Source organism: Anomaloglossus baeobatrachus, chromosome 8 (assembly GCF_048569485.1).
Source record: "Anomaloglossus baeobatrachus isolate aAnoBae1 chromosome 8, aAnoBae1.hap1, whole genome shotgun sequence".
Classification (NCBI taxonomy): domain Eukaryota; kingdom Metazoa; phylum Chordata; class Amphibia; order Anura; family Aromobatidae; genus Anomaloglossus; species Anomaloglossus baeobatrachus.
Genome location: NC_134360.1, coordinates 208,005,471 through 208,020,333, shown reverse-complemented (window position 1 = coordinate 208,020,333; position 14,863 = coordinate 208,005,471). Strand labels below are relative to the sequence as shown.

Below are 14,863 nucleotides of genomic sequence, written 5' to 3'. Positions count from 1 at the left end.
TTCCTGCCCTCCTTCCTGTATTCCTGTATTATTAATGATAGCACCATTTAAGTGGCGCAATCCGTGACAAGATCTCTAGGTGTCGGTGGGATGCAATGGTAGCCAACGGCCAGATAACAGTTCTTGTCGCCGCCATTGCTGTGTTTGTGTAAAACCTAAATGCAGACTGGGCTTCATAGATTATTATTTGTACCATGTATGCAATACTGAAATAATTAATTAAATAAATGTTTGATCACAGATTGAAATTCCCTGTGGAACTAATAAGCTATATAATTAATTTTTTTTTTAAATCATAAGTATTCTAAAAACACCCATTCTCTTCACCCCCCCCCCCCCAAAAAAAAATATAGAAGTTTTACATATATATTATATTTTTTGAATAGTTGAATAGGAAAAAGTAAAAATTGAGTGTAAGGAGTATTTTGCATGCTGCTACATCGCTAGCCGATTGTAGCGATGCCGAGCGCGATAGTCCCCGCCTCCGTCAAACATGCGATATCTTGTGATAGCTGCCGTAGCGAACACTATCGCTACGGCAGCTTCACACGCACTTACCTGCCCTGCGACGTCGCTCTGGCCGGCGACCCGCCTCCTTCCTAAGGGGACGGGTCGTGCGGCGTCACAGCGACGTCACACGGCAGGCGGCCAATAGAAGTGGAGAGGCGGAGATGAGTGGGACGTAAACATCCCGCCCACTTCCTTCCTTCCGCATAGCCGGTGGAGGCAGGTAAGGAGATGTTCCTCGCTCCTGCGGCTTCATACACAGTGATGTGTGCTGCCGCAGGAACAAGGCACAACATCATACCTGTTGCTGCAGCGATATTATGGAATTGACAGACATAACACAGATCACCGATTTTTGACGCTTTTGCGATCGTTTATCTGTGCTTCTAGGTTTTACACGTTGCAACGTCGTTACCGGCGCTGGAGGTGCGTCACTTTCGATTTGACCCCGACGAGATCGCAGTAGCGATGTCGCAACGTGCAAAGTATGATTTTTATATACTTTTCTTTGTCGCTCCATTGGGAGACCCAGACAATTGGGTGTATAGCTTCTGCCTCTGGAGGCCACACAAAGTATTACACTTTTAAAAAAGTGTAACCCCTCCCCTCTGCCTATACACCCTCCCGTGGATCACAGGCTCCTCAGTTTTATGCTTTGTGTGGAAGGAGGCACACATCCACTCATGCATTCTCATACATAGTTATGTCGGATGGAAGAAAAGAGGACCCCGATGGGGTCCCCGGCATGTTCCCTTCTCAACCCACTATGTCGGCGGTGTTGTTAAGGTTGAGGTAACCATTGCGGGTACGGAGGCTGGAGCCACATGCCGTCTCCTTCACCATCCCTTATGCGGCTCTGGGAGAAGTGGGATCCTAAACGGTCATCCATGAGCTGGGACCGTGCTCCATCCGCAGCCCCTGGTGGAACTTGCCGGACCGGAGCTTCTTCACCCCCAGGGACCGGGCCCTGCAACTGGAAGGTACTCTGTGTCCCCATGTGGGGACTGTACTGAGAGGGTCGCACCTTATCCCCGGAAGCCGCGGTAGTTCCGTCCGTTTTCTTTTCGGCGGACTTCCGCGCCGACCGTGCCTGCTTGTCGGGCACAGCCTCAAATTTAGTCCCCGGCTTCGCCGCGGCCTAGTTGCGAAAAATCCCGCCCCCGAGCCTGCCTGTCAGGGGTTAGGGCGGGATTGCCGACATGACGTCGGCTTTGAGGGCTGGAGCATCCTGCATGTTTCCCTCCCCCCTCATTGACCACTGTGGGGACTCCAGATTCCCGCTCTTTGCTGGCGCCGCCCTCGGCTCCACTCCCCCCCTGAGAGCTCCGGCAGCCATTTTTAGCATTCTGCCGGTGGATGCTACTCAGCAGCAAAGCTCTGTAGCTCCGCGGGATCCACGACAGGCAATCTGGAGGACACACTCCGCTCGTTAGCGGTTGGTAAGCCACACCGGTCACGGTGCTGGTCCCCCTAGGGTGCCAGGATATATATATCTATATTATAGATATATATATCTGTTCGGAAAGGCTGTATACCCTTTTCCTATATACCCTCAGTGGTCACTCTCCTAAGAGACAACAGCATGTCGTCCACAAGGAGCAAAGCTACTAAGGCACAGATTTTTTTCGCGGCCTGTACCTCTTGTGGGGCTATGTTGCCTGCGGGATCCACCTACCCTCACTGTGATCAATGCTCGACTCCTGCCACGCTTGCTCAGCCGGAGCCTAGGGCACTTGTGGGCCCCTCGGCTCATGTAGATCCCCCTGCTCCCACTGAACAGGCTGCAGGGACAGAGTCACCGTTGTTGGCCTCTTTCGCTGAGAAACTCTCTCAGTCACTTTCTCAGTCCATTGCACAGTCTATGGACAAATGGTCATCTAAGCTCCTTAAAGCTTTGCAGTCCAGACCGGGCCCTTCACAGGCCCCGGCCCCTGTTAGTTTGTCTCCTCCAGGCCCTTCTCGGTCTGCGCCGCAGCGCGCTCCCAGGATAGCCCCTAGGCCCCAGGCGGAGGACTCCTGCCCGGACCGCAGCCCCAGACCGGCTAAGCGGCCTCGCTGGGACTCTTCCCCGGCCTCCTCACGCTGCTCTGGATCCCAGCTTGAGGACTCTCAGGACGACGAGGCGGACGGGGGAGCTCAGGGCTCTGACCCTGACTTCGCCCTTAACCTTGATATCCCTGAGGGGGATGCCTTAGTAAATGATCTTATCTCGTCCATCAACCAGGTGTTGGATCTCACACCACCGCCGCCTCCTGCAGAGGAGTCGGCTTCTCAGCAGGAGAAACACCAATTCCGTTTCCCCAAACGTACGCGCAATACGTTTTTTGATCACTCTAACTTCAGAGACGCTGTCCAGAAGCCCAGAGCGGTTCCGGACAAGCGCTTTGCTAAACGGCTCACTGACACGCGTTATCCCTTTCCACCTGAAGTCGTTAAGGGCTGGGCACATTCCCCCAAGGTGGATCCTCCAGTCTCTAGATTGGCTGCTAGGTCCGTTGTGTCTGTTGCCGATGGCTCATCCCTGAAGGATGCCACTGACAGACAGATAGAGCTCTTGGTGAAGTCTATTTATGAGGCCACGGGCGCGTCTTTCGCCCCGGCCTTTGCGGCCGTGTGGGCTCTCCAAGCAATCTCGGCATGTCTGACTGAGATTAATGCTGTCACGCGGAATTCTGCTCCACATGTTTCTTCCTTGACCTCTCAGGCATCAGCATTTTCGTCCTACGCCATGAACGCCGTCCTGGACTCCGCTAGCCGTACGGCTGTAGCATCCGCTAACTCCGTGGCAGTCCGCAGGGCCATGTGGCTGCGCGAATGGAAAGCAGACTCTGCTTCCAAAAGGTTCTTAACTGGTTTGCCTTTTTCTGGTGACCGTTTGTTTGGCGAACGGGTGGATGAGATTATTAAGGAATCCTCGGGAAAGGACTCCTCCTTACCCCAGTCCAAACCTAAGAGACCTCAGCAGAGAAAAATCCAATCGAGGTTTCGGTCCTTTCGTCCCTCCGCCAAGTCCCAATCCTCTTCGACCAACCGGCCGGAGAAAGGCCAGAGGAACTCCTATGCGTGGCGGTCCAAGTCACACCCCCAAAAGGCCGCAGGAGGCACTGCCTCCAAGACGGCCTCCTCATGACTCTCGGCCTCATCTAGCCACATCCTCGGTCGGTGGCAGGCTCTCCCGCTTTGGCGACGCCTGGTGGCCACACGTTCAAGACCGATGGGTGAGAGACATTCGGTCTCATGGTTACAGGATAGAGTTCAGCTCTCGACCTACGGCTCGTTTCTTCAGAACCTCCCCACCCCCCGCGCAGGCCGACGCACTTTTTCAGGCAGTGGACGCTCTAAAGATAGATGGAGTTGTGATTCCCGTTCCCCTTCAGGAACGTGGTCGCGGTTTTTACTCCAACTTGTTCGTGGTGCCAAAAAAGGACGGGTCATTCCGTCCCGGTCTGGACCTCAAGCTGCTCAACAGACATGTGAGAACCAGACGATTTCGGATGGACTCACTCCGCTCGGTCATCGCCTCGATGTCACAAGGAGACTTCCTAGCATCGATCGACATCAAGGATGCTTATCTCCATGTGCCGATCGCACCCGAACATCAACGTTTCCTGCGTTTCGCCATCGGGGACGAACACCTCCAGTTCGTCGCATTGCCCTTCGGCCTGGTGACAGCCCCACGGGTTTTCACCAAAGTCATGGCATCCGTCGTGGCGGTCCTGCACTCTCAGGGCCACTCGGTGATCCCCTACTTGGACGATCTCCTAGTCAGGGCTCCTTCTTGGGTGGCGTGTCAACGAAGTCTTTCCGTCACTCTGGAGACTCTCCAGCAGTTCGGGTGGATCATCAATTTCCCGAAATCCAAGTTGACGCCGACCCAATCACTGACTTACCTCGGGATGGAGTTTCATACCCAGCCAGCGTTAGTCAAGCTACCGCGGGACAAACAGCTTTCTCTGCAAGCGGGGGTGCAGTCACTTCTTCGGAGTCAGTCACACCCCTTAAGGCGCCTCATGCACTTCCTGGGGAAGCTGGTTGCAGCTATGGAAGCAGTGCCGTTCGCGCAATTCCATCTACGGCCACTCCAATGGGACATTCTTCGCAAATGGGACAAGAGTTCGGCTTCCCTCGACAAGAACATCTCTCCTTCCCTTGCAACCAAAACATCACTTCAGTGGTGGCTCCTACCCACATCTCTGTCTCGGGGAAAATCCTTCCTACCTCCAACCTGGGCCATGGTCACCACGGACGCGAGCCTGTCAGGTTGGGGAGCGGTTTTTCTCCACCACAGGCTCAAGGAACCTGGAATCCAATAGAATCGTCCCTTCAGATCAATATCCTGGAGATAAGGGCAGTATATCTAGCCCTATTGGCTTTCCATCGGTGGCTGGAGGGCAGGCAGATCCGAATACAGTCGGACAACGCCACTGCCGTCGCGTACATCAACCACCAAGGCGGCACTCGCAGTCGTCAAGCCTTCCAGGAAGTCCACAGAATTCTGCAGTGGGTGGAAGACACAGGCTCCACCATCTCCGCAGTTCACATCCCGGGCGTAGAAAACTGGGAAGCAGATTTTCTCAGTCGTCAGGGCATGGACGCGGGGGAATGGTCTCTTCACCCAGACGTGTTTCGAGAGATCTGTCGCCGCTGGGGAACGCCGGACGTCGACCTCATGGCGTCACGACACAACAACAAGGTCCCGGCCTTCATGGCTCGGTCTCAGGATCACAGAGCTCTGGCAGCGGACGCCTTGGTCCAGGATTGGTCGCAGTTTCGACTGCCATACGCGTTTCCCCCTCTGGCGATGCTGCCCAGGGTACTACGCAAGATCCGGTCCGAATGCCGTCGCGCCATTCTCGTCGCTCCAGACTGGCCGAGGCGGTCGTGATATCCGGATCTGTGGCATCTCGCGGTGGGTCAACCGTGGGCACTTCCAGACCGCCCAGACTTGCTGTCACAAGGCCCGTTTTTCCATCTGAATTCTGTGGCCCTCCACCTGACTGTGTGGCCATTGAGTCCTGGCTCCTAGCGTCTTCAGGGTTATCCCAGGATGTCATTGCCACCATGAGACAAGCCAGGAAGCCAACATCCACCAAGATCTATTACAGGTCTTGGCAAATCTTCTTATCCTGGTGCTCTGATAACGGTTTTCCTCCATGGCCGTTTGCCTTACCCACATTCCTTTCATTTCTACAATCTGGAATGGACAAGGGTTTGTCCCTCGGCTCTCTCAAGGGCCAAGTTTCGGCGCTCTCCGTGTTTTTTCAAAAGTGTCTAGCCAGGCTTCCACAGGTCCGCACGTTCCTGCAGGGGGTTTGCCACATGGTTCCACCTTACAAACGTCCGTTGGAACCTTGGGATCTTAACAGGGTCCTGACGGCTCTTCAAAAGCCGCCTTTTGAGCCGCTGCGGGATGTCTCTCTCTCCCGTCTTTCCCAGAAGGTGGCCCTCCTGGTGGCAGTCACATCACTTCGCAGAGTGTCTGAGCTTGCAGCGCTGTCATGCAAAGCTCCCTTCCTGGTTTTTCACCAGGATAAGGTGGTTCTGCGTCCTGTCCCGGAATTTCTCCCTAAGGTGGTATCCCCTTTTCATCTAAATCAGGATATCTCCTTGCCTTCCTTTTGCCCTAATCCACTCTTTGGATCTAGTGAGAGCACTCCGGCTCTACGTGTCTCGCACGGCGCCCCTGCGCCGTTCAGACGCGCTCTTTGTCCTTGTCGCTGGCCAGCGCAAGGGCTCTCAGGCCTCCAAGTCAACCTTGGCTCGGTGGATCAAGGAACCGATTCTCGAGGCCTACCGTACTTCTGGGCTTCCGCTCCCTTCAGGGTTGAAAGCCCATTCTACCAGAGCCGTAGGTGCGTCCTGGGCATTGCGGCACCGGGCGACGGCTCAGCAGGTGTGTCAGGCAGCTACGTGGTCTAGTCTGCACACTTTCACGAAGCACTATCAAGTGCATACCTATGCTTCGGCAGACGCCAGTCTAGGTAGGCGAGTCCTCCAGGCGGCGGTTGCCCACCTGTAAGAGGGGGCCGTTTTCGGCTCTTTCTATTGAGGTATTGTTTTTTACCCACCCAAGGACTGCTCTTGGACGTCCCAATTGTCTGGGTCTCCCAATGGAGCGACAAAGAAAAAGGGAATTTTGTTTACTTACCGTAAATTCCTTTTCTTCTAGCTCCTATTGGGAGACCCAGCACCCGCCCCTGTACCCTTCGGGCTGGTTGTTCTTTTGTGTACACATGTTGTTGATGTTGATTTGTTCTTTTGGTTCATGGTCTTCAGTTCTCCGAACATCCTTCGGATTGAATTTACCCTAAACCAATTTATAAGTTTTCTCCTTCCTGCTTTTGCACCAAACTGAGGAGCCCGTGATCCACGGGAGGGTGTATAGGCAGAGGGGAGGGGTTACACTTTTTTAAAAGTGTAATACTTTGTGTGGCCTCCAGAGGCAGAAGCTATACACCCAATTGTCTGGGTCTCCCAATAGGAGCTAGAAGAAAAGGAATTTACGGTAAGTAAACAATATTCCTTTTTTTGATTACAAAACTCAGTAAAAAATATCTAAAAAATTCCATCACGCAGAGTTTCTTCACAAACACTGACTAAATAGGCTTCTAAATGTATAGCATTTCATAGCATTCCAAAAGAGAAGCACATGGAAAAAGTGGATGGGTGAGTTCAGGTATTACAATCACAGAGATGAGCCCAGAAAAGAAAAAGGAATTTTTTTCATGGCACTATGCGTTCCGAGGGCAGCCAGGCCCCTTCCTCAGGTGCACATCCTCAGTTTTGGTTACAATATTTTCTTCCTTTATGTTCTACACACAAATTTGTCAAAAAGAGAAAATTGATGTGATGTCGTTATGTAGCTGTTTTATCATGTCAGTCATGTCCTGAGTGAATGATACCGAACCACAGATCAAAGCGTACGGTTTCCTCCTGCAGGTCTCCAACACTTGTGCCAAGAACACATAGTCTATTCGTCCGAGCTTCGACTTCTCCCTATAACTCATGGGCAGATTCTCCAAGGATTGTTCCTGTGCCGGAAAAAATGTGAGTAAATTAGAAGATTAAGAGGAATTGCCTGTATACAACGGCAAACAAAATTATTCACCCCCATTACAAATTCAGTTTATTAGGAAGATTTACAAAATTTATACTGTTTGCTATAAACCAAAGAACCATGTAAATAGCTGAACACAATCACTATAACAAGTGGTTTCTTCAAATTCTATAGAAAATGCCACTTTTACTGACTACGGCAGTCTCACAGTTATTCTCCCCTTTATGAAAGCGTGTTTAGTAGTTAGGGCTGCTTCGGCTGTTATGACCTGCTGCAACTGTGATGCATAGCCAGACACCAGATTCTAACAGTGTTCCTGAGGCGCTTCACTGTAGGCATCACCTAGCTGCCACCACACTTCACTGTAGGCATCACCGAGCTGCCATCGTGCTTCACTGTAAGTATCACTGAGCGGTCACCACGCTTCACTGTAGGCATCACCGAGCTGCCACCGCGCTTCACTGTAGGCATCACTGAGCCACCACCACTCTTCCATGTAGGTATCACAGAGCTGCCACCATGCTTCAATGTAGGCACCACCGAGCTACCACTACACTTCAATGCAGGCATCACTAGGCTGCCACCATGCTTCACTTTTAGCGGGGTTTTCTTTTCAAAGCCTGCTTCATTTTTCCTCTTTTAAGCCCAAAAAGTTAGTTTTGTTTCATCACCCAACACAGCAGAATCCAAAAACGTCTGTGGTTTATAGATAAAATTATGAGCATATTGGAGCCAAGTGTTTTTGTGCTTTTGGGCTAATAGAGGTGACGTGTTGGAGTATGGGCATGTAGACCTTCATTGTTTTGTATGTGCATTACTGTTAAAACTGAAACCTCAGTGCCCGCTGCCACCATTTCTTGCTGCAGGTCTTTTGCAGTTATTTGGGGGTTCCTGGCCACCGGCCTCCTCAGAAATATGGTGGCAGCCAGTGATGGATTTCTTTCTTTATATTTTATAACAATGAACAGGTAGAACATGCACATAAATCAATTCAAGGGTTTCTTATTTTTATGGTCATGAACAAATGAGAACATGACCTTCTTAATGGTGAAAAGACAAATATAATAAATCACAGAGAAAAATAACATGTCCCAATATAATACAAGAACTGGCCATAATTCAGGTATATAAAGGACTGGCACTGAACACCTCAACTGCGCCGGCACATGCCCAGATATTCATTGTCCACACAATCAATCACACATAACATCCAAGCATTCATACACTCCTAACTCAGAAAAGTAGTACAGAAACTAGATCAGTCCATAAAGTGGACTAGATCTGATCCTATTGGGGTATTTAGGGCAAGACCAAACATCATGTATGAACATCCCCAAAGCTGCTCTACAGCTAAAGAAAAGACCGAAAGAAAGATACCCATGTCCTACCCTGTTGTCCAACGTCCAATGGATTAAGTACCGCAGATGTTAACAGAATCTTGACAAGTAACTAAAACATTTGTCTCTTCTATTGCCTGTAGATTGGTGGGAGTCGGACTCTTGGGACCCCACCGATTACTCAAAAGACCAATGAGAAGTAAGCTGCTCAGGAGATGGGAACTTGCAGCTCGTTACTGATGATAAACGTTCTACTGAATCTGGGCTTCATTGTCTACAAATCAGGCAGGAGCTACACACTTCTCAGTGGTCTTATGAGAAATCGGTGGGGGTCTCGAGACCTGGAACACCACCGGCTTGCAGGCGAAAGAGGGGACAAAATAATGTTTAACTATTTGCTCCCCCCGAAAAAATATCTGTGTTCTGCTTTCCTGTTACATAGTCAGCACATGACATTGGAATAAAGTCTTACATAATTTTTGACAGGTCTGGCAAGAGGAGGCCAATGGCAGCCAATAATCCAATAATGGAGTTCTGACTTTTGCAAGACATTGATGTCATTCTGAAGCGGTCTCCTGTAACATGTCACTAGAGCAAAACTGGTGAGGTTCCCCATGAAACGGGTAGAACAGCGGAGACATGTATGATACATAACTAATATGTATGGGACTCTAACCGGCCAGGCAAAATGACTACTACAAATCAAGGTGGCACATTTCTTGGGTTGAGTGACCTCATACTCACTTGGCTAAGGACATAGAATATCCTTACGTTCCAGTATCTTGACTGTTCCTTCAGAAAGTTCTTCATATAAACATTCTTGAAATTTCGAGCACAGACCACCAGTGTTATGAAGGTCTCGTCATCTTCATCGTCTGTCACGTAGGTCAAGATCGGCAACATTGGGGCAATTCCTGTTCCTGAACACAGCATGATCAGCTCCCCGAACTAAGCGAAGAAAGTGAGACAAGAACTTACATGGAACCTGATTGAGACATTGTAACCTTTAGGCCACCATACACATCAAACACGTCGATTTCGGCGGCCCATCCAACAGGGGCCTCACAACTCTCCCCTGACCGATGTCACAGGGGAAAATAAGGATCGGGCAACTGGAATTTCAGCTGTCTCATCCTTTTATTTTCAGGGTCTTTAAGCTTCTGCTTGAGATGTCAAGTGGTGTCTTCTTCTCCTCCTCACACCCATGACCCATTCCAGCAAATTTGGCGGAGATTGGAGAAACTTGAGTGAAGAATTGTAGAAACGTGAGTGAAGAATTCAAAAGTCGTAATTTTTTAAGCAACTAAGTTGCACCCAAATTTTTTGACTTTTCAAAGCAACTCATGCCAAAATTCTGATGCCATGACTTTCAAGAATCGGTGCACGTTTTCTCTGAAAAGCCGCAGCATGTCAGAGGAGGACATACCCAGCTCCAATTCATGCTGCTCATGGTTTGGGCACCATGAATCGAGTGATAGGTTCCCTTTATACAAGGTTTGTTTTTTTCGTTTTTTAGATGCATTGGCGCTAGAAAATTGTTCTCAGGCTCTTGTACTTACCTTATTTGGCTTGTATAAGAAACCTCCAAAAGGTCCCCTCCATGCTAAAGTGTCTCCAGGCTTCCAGCACTTTATGTACTGCGACATCAAGCCGTGCTCGTAAACCTGCAACAAATTGTTACATTAGCACAGGAACTGAGTTGCCAACCGTCAGGAAATTGCAGGACAGTCCGTGAAAATAGGGCACTTTTTTGCCCTGTGCATAAATGTTTTTGTTTTTTTTTAAGCTAAAAAAAAAAAAGGTAAATTATTTTGACTGTAATGATCATTTTACACTTTACAGTGAGCGCAGCTGATGTCTACAAGTCAGAATTATGGGATGCAGTCCGTAAAAATTATTATCAGTCTGTGATTTTTTTTTTTTTAATAAGCCGTCAACCCTGCGTAGGAAATGCCATTTCTTTGTCGCTCCATTGGGAGACCCAGACAATTGGGTGTATAGCTTCTGCCTCCGGAGGCCACACAAAGTATTACACCTTAAAAAGTGTAACCCCTCCCCTCTGCCTATACACCCTCCCGTGCATCACGGGCTCCTCAGTTTTATGCTTTGTGTGGAAGGAGGCACACATCCACTCATGTTCCCATTTTAGTCAGCAGCAGCTGCTGATTTTATCGGTTGGAAGAAAAGAGGGCCCCCACAGGGCCCCCGGCATGCTCCCTTCTCACCCCACTAAGTCGGCGGTGCTGTTAAGGTTGAGGTACCCATTGCGGGTACAGAGGCTGGAGCCACATGCCGTTTTCCTTCACCATCCCTTAGAGGCTCTGGGAGAAGTGGGATCCTAACCGGTCATCCATTCACTGGGACCGGGCTCCCTCCGCAGCCCCTGTGGGAATCTGCCGGACAGGAGACTTTGTATCATCAGGGACAGGGCCCTGCATCTAAAGGTACTCTGTGTCCCCATGGGGACGGTGCATGGAGCGCTTGTTTCACAGACGCTGCAGCTGCTGCTGGTTTTGTGACGACCGGGACTTCCGCGCCGACCGCGGTATTAAATTTAGTCCCCGGCTTCATTGCGGCCTAGTACCATAACTCCCGCCCCCGGGCCTGCCAGTCAGGGGTAAGGGCGGGACGGTCGACCTGACGTCGGCAGTGAGGGCTGGAGCATACTTTAGGTTTCCTCCCCCCCTCACTGATCACTGTGGGGCACCAGATTCCCGCACTTTACTAGTCGCCGCCCAGGGCTCCCTCCTCCCCTGAGAGCTCCGGCAGCCATTTTTACACACATTCTGCCGGTGGAGGATTTCAGGAACGAGCTCTGCAGCTCTGGGAGACCTAAGGCAGGGAATCTGGTTGACACACACCGCTTTGGGCGATCGGTAAGCCACACCGGTCACCCGGTGCTGGTCCCCCCTAGGGTGCCGAAGTATGTATGTATGTATGTATATATATATATATATTATATATATATATATATATTTGTATATATTTTCTCTGTTCGGCCGGGTTGTTTTGCTTTTGGCTATATACCCTCAGTGATCACTCTCCTGGGAGACAACAGCATGTCGTCCACAAGGAGCAAGGGCGCTAAGGCAAAGGGTTATTTTGCAACCTGTACCTCTTGTACACGTTATTGTTATTGCTATGTTACCTGCAGGTTCCACCTACCCTCACTGTGAGCAATGCTCGACCCCTGTTGCACTTGCTCAGCCGGAGCCTCGGGCACTAGTGGGACCCTCGGCTCAGGCAGACCCTCCTGCTTCCCCTGTCCAGGCGGCAGGGACAGAGTTGGCAGTTTTTGCTGAGAAACTCTCTGAGTCGCTTTCACAATCCATGGCTCAGTCTATGGACAAATGGTCTGCCAAGCTACTAGAAGCCTTGCAGTCCAGACCGGTCCTTACACAGGCCCCGGGCACTGTTGGATCATCGCCTCCAGGCCCCTCTCGGTCTGCGCCGCAGCGTGCTCCCGGGGTGGCCCCTAGGTCTCACGTGGAGGACTCCGGCACGGACCACAGTCCCAGACCGGCTAAGCGGGCTCGCTGGGAATCTTCCCCGACTTCCTCACGCTGCTCGGGGTCTCAGCTTGAGGACTCTCTGGAGGATGAGGCGGACGTCGCAGCTCAGGGCTCTGACCCTGACGTTGCTCTCAATCTTGATACACCTGAAGGGGACGCCATAGTAAATGACCTTATAGCGTCCATCAACCAGGTGCTAGATCTCTCTCCCCCAGCTCCACCTGTAGAGGAGTCGGCTTCGCAGCAGGAGAAACACCAGTTTAGGTTTCCCAAACGTACACGGAGTGCGTTTTTCGATCACTCTAACTTCAGAGATGCTGTCCAGAAGCACAGAGCATTTCCGGACAAGCGCTTTACTAAGCGCCTTAATGACACACGTTACCCCTTCCCCTCTGACGTAGTTAAGGGTTGGGCTCAATGTCCCAAGGTGGATCCTCCAGTCTCTAGATTGGCGGCTAGATCTGTAGTATCAGTTGCAGATGGCTCATCGCTCAAGGATGCCACTGACAGGCAGATAGAGCTCCTGGTGAAATCCATCTATGAAGCCACAGGCGCGTCTTTTGCCCCGGCCTTTGCAGCCGTGTGGGCACTCCAAGCTATCTCAGCTTGTCTGTCTGAGATTAATGCGGTCACACGTACCTCTGCTCCGCAAGTTGTGTCTTTGACTTCTCAGGCGTCGGCTTTTTCGTCCTACGCCATGAACGCCATCCTGGACTCTGCTAGCCATACAGCGGTAGCATCCGCTAATTCGGTGGCAGTCCGCAGGGCCATGTGGCTACGCGAATGGAAGGCAGACTCTGCTTCCAAGAAGTTCTTAACCGGTTTGCCGGTTTCTGGCGACCGATTGTTTGGCGAACGATTGGATGAAATTATTAAGGAATCCAAGGGAAAGGACTCGTCCTTACCCCAGTCCAAACCGAAGAGACCTCAGCAACGGAAAATACAACCGAGGTTTCGGTCCTTTCGGCTCTCAGCCAAGTCCCAATCCTCCTCGTCCAACAGGCCAGAGAAGGGCCAGAGGAACTCTTATGCGTGGCGGTCTAAGTCACGCCCCCAAAAAAAAAAAAAAAATCGCCGGAGGCACTGCCTCCAAGGCGGCCTCCTCATGACTTTCGGCCTCCCCGAACCGCATCCTCGGTCGGTGGCAGGCTCTCCCGCTTTTGCGACGCCTGGTGGCCACATGTCCAAGACCGATGGGTGAGAGACATTCTGTCTCACGGTTACAGGATAGAGTTCAGCTCTCGTCCTCCGACTCGTTTCTTCAGAACATCTCCGCCCCCATCTCGGGCCGGCGCACTTTTTCAGGCTGTGGGCGTCCTGAAGTCAGAAGGAGTGGTGATTCCCGTTCCCCCTCAGAAACATGGTCACGGCTTCTACTCCAACTTGTTCGTGGTGCCAAAGAAGGACGGATCATTCCGTCCCGTTCTGGACCTCAAACTGCTCAACAGGCATGTGAGCACCAGAAGGTTTCGGATGGAATCTCTCCGCTCGGTCATCGCTTCGATGTCACAAGGAGACTTCCTAGCATCAATCGACATCAAGGATGCTTATCTCCATGTGCCGATCGCACCCGAGCATCAACGCTTCCTGCGTTTCGCCATCGGGGACAAACACCTTCAGTTCGTGGCATTGCCTTTCGGCCTGGCGACAGCCCCACAGGTCTTCACCAAGGTCATGGCATCCGTTGTGGCGGTCCTACACTCTCAGGGCCACTCGGTGATCCCTTACTTAGACGATCTCCTAGTCAGGGCACCCTCCCGGGTGGCGTGTCAACACAGCCTGACCGTCGCTCTGGAGACTCTCCAGCGGTTCGGGTGGATCATCAACTTCCCAAAGTCCAAGTTGACACCGACCCAATCACTGACTTACCTCGGGATGGAGTTTCATACTCTCTCAGCGATAGTCAAGCTACCGCTGGACAAACAGCTTTCGCTGCAGACAGGGGTGCAATCTCTTCTTCGGGGCCAGTCACACCCCTTGAGGCGCCTCATGCACTTCCTGGGGAAGATGGTGGCAGCAATGGAGGCAGTCCCCTTCGCGCAGTTTCATCTGCGCCCACTCCAATGGGACATTCTCCGCAAATGGAACAGGAGGTCGGCGTCCCTCGACAGGAACGTCTCTCTTTCCCTTGCAGCCAAAACCTCTCTTCAGTGGTGGCTTCTTCCCACTTCTCTATCGCAGGGAAAATCCTTCCTGCCCCCATCCTGGGCTGTGGTCACGACGGACGCGAGTCTGTCAGGGTGGGGAGCGGTTTTTCTCCACCACAGGGCTCAGGGAACCTGGACTCCGATAGAGTCCTCCCTTCAGATCAATGTTCTGGAGATAAGGGCAGTGTATCTAGCCCTAAAGGCGTTCCATCGGTGGCTGGAGGGCAGGCAGATCCGCATACAGTCGGACAACGCCACGGCGGTCGCGTACATCAACCACCAGGGCGGCACGCGCAGCCGTCA

General features: G+C 51.5%; 1 protein-coding gene across 2 annotated transcripts in view; it reads right to left on the bottom strand.

Annotated features, from left to right (window-relative positions):
• Window positions 1-1,139: 1,139 nt before the first annotated feature.
• Window positions 1,140-14,863, bottom strand: part of CYB5RL (cytochrome b5 reductase like) — a 32,332-nt gene continuing 18,608 nt past the window's right edge. For both annotated transcript variants that reach the window (XM_075320121.1, XM_075320122.1), the window contains exons 5-7: window positions 10,461-10,565; window positions 9,646-9,849; window positions 1,140-7,538 (exon numbers count right to left, since the gene is read on the bottom strand). In XM_075320121.1, the coding sequence (XP_075176236.1) occupies window positions 7,335-7,538; window positions 9,646-9,849; window positions 10,461-10,565 (513 nt within the window). In that variant the 3' untranslated portion in view covers window positions 1,140-7,334. The remainder of the gene's footprint in view (window positions 7,539-9,645; window positions 9,850-10,460; window positions 10,566-14,863) is intronic.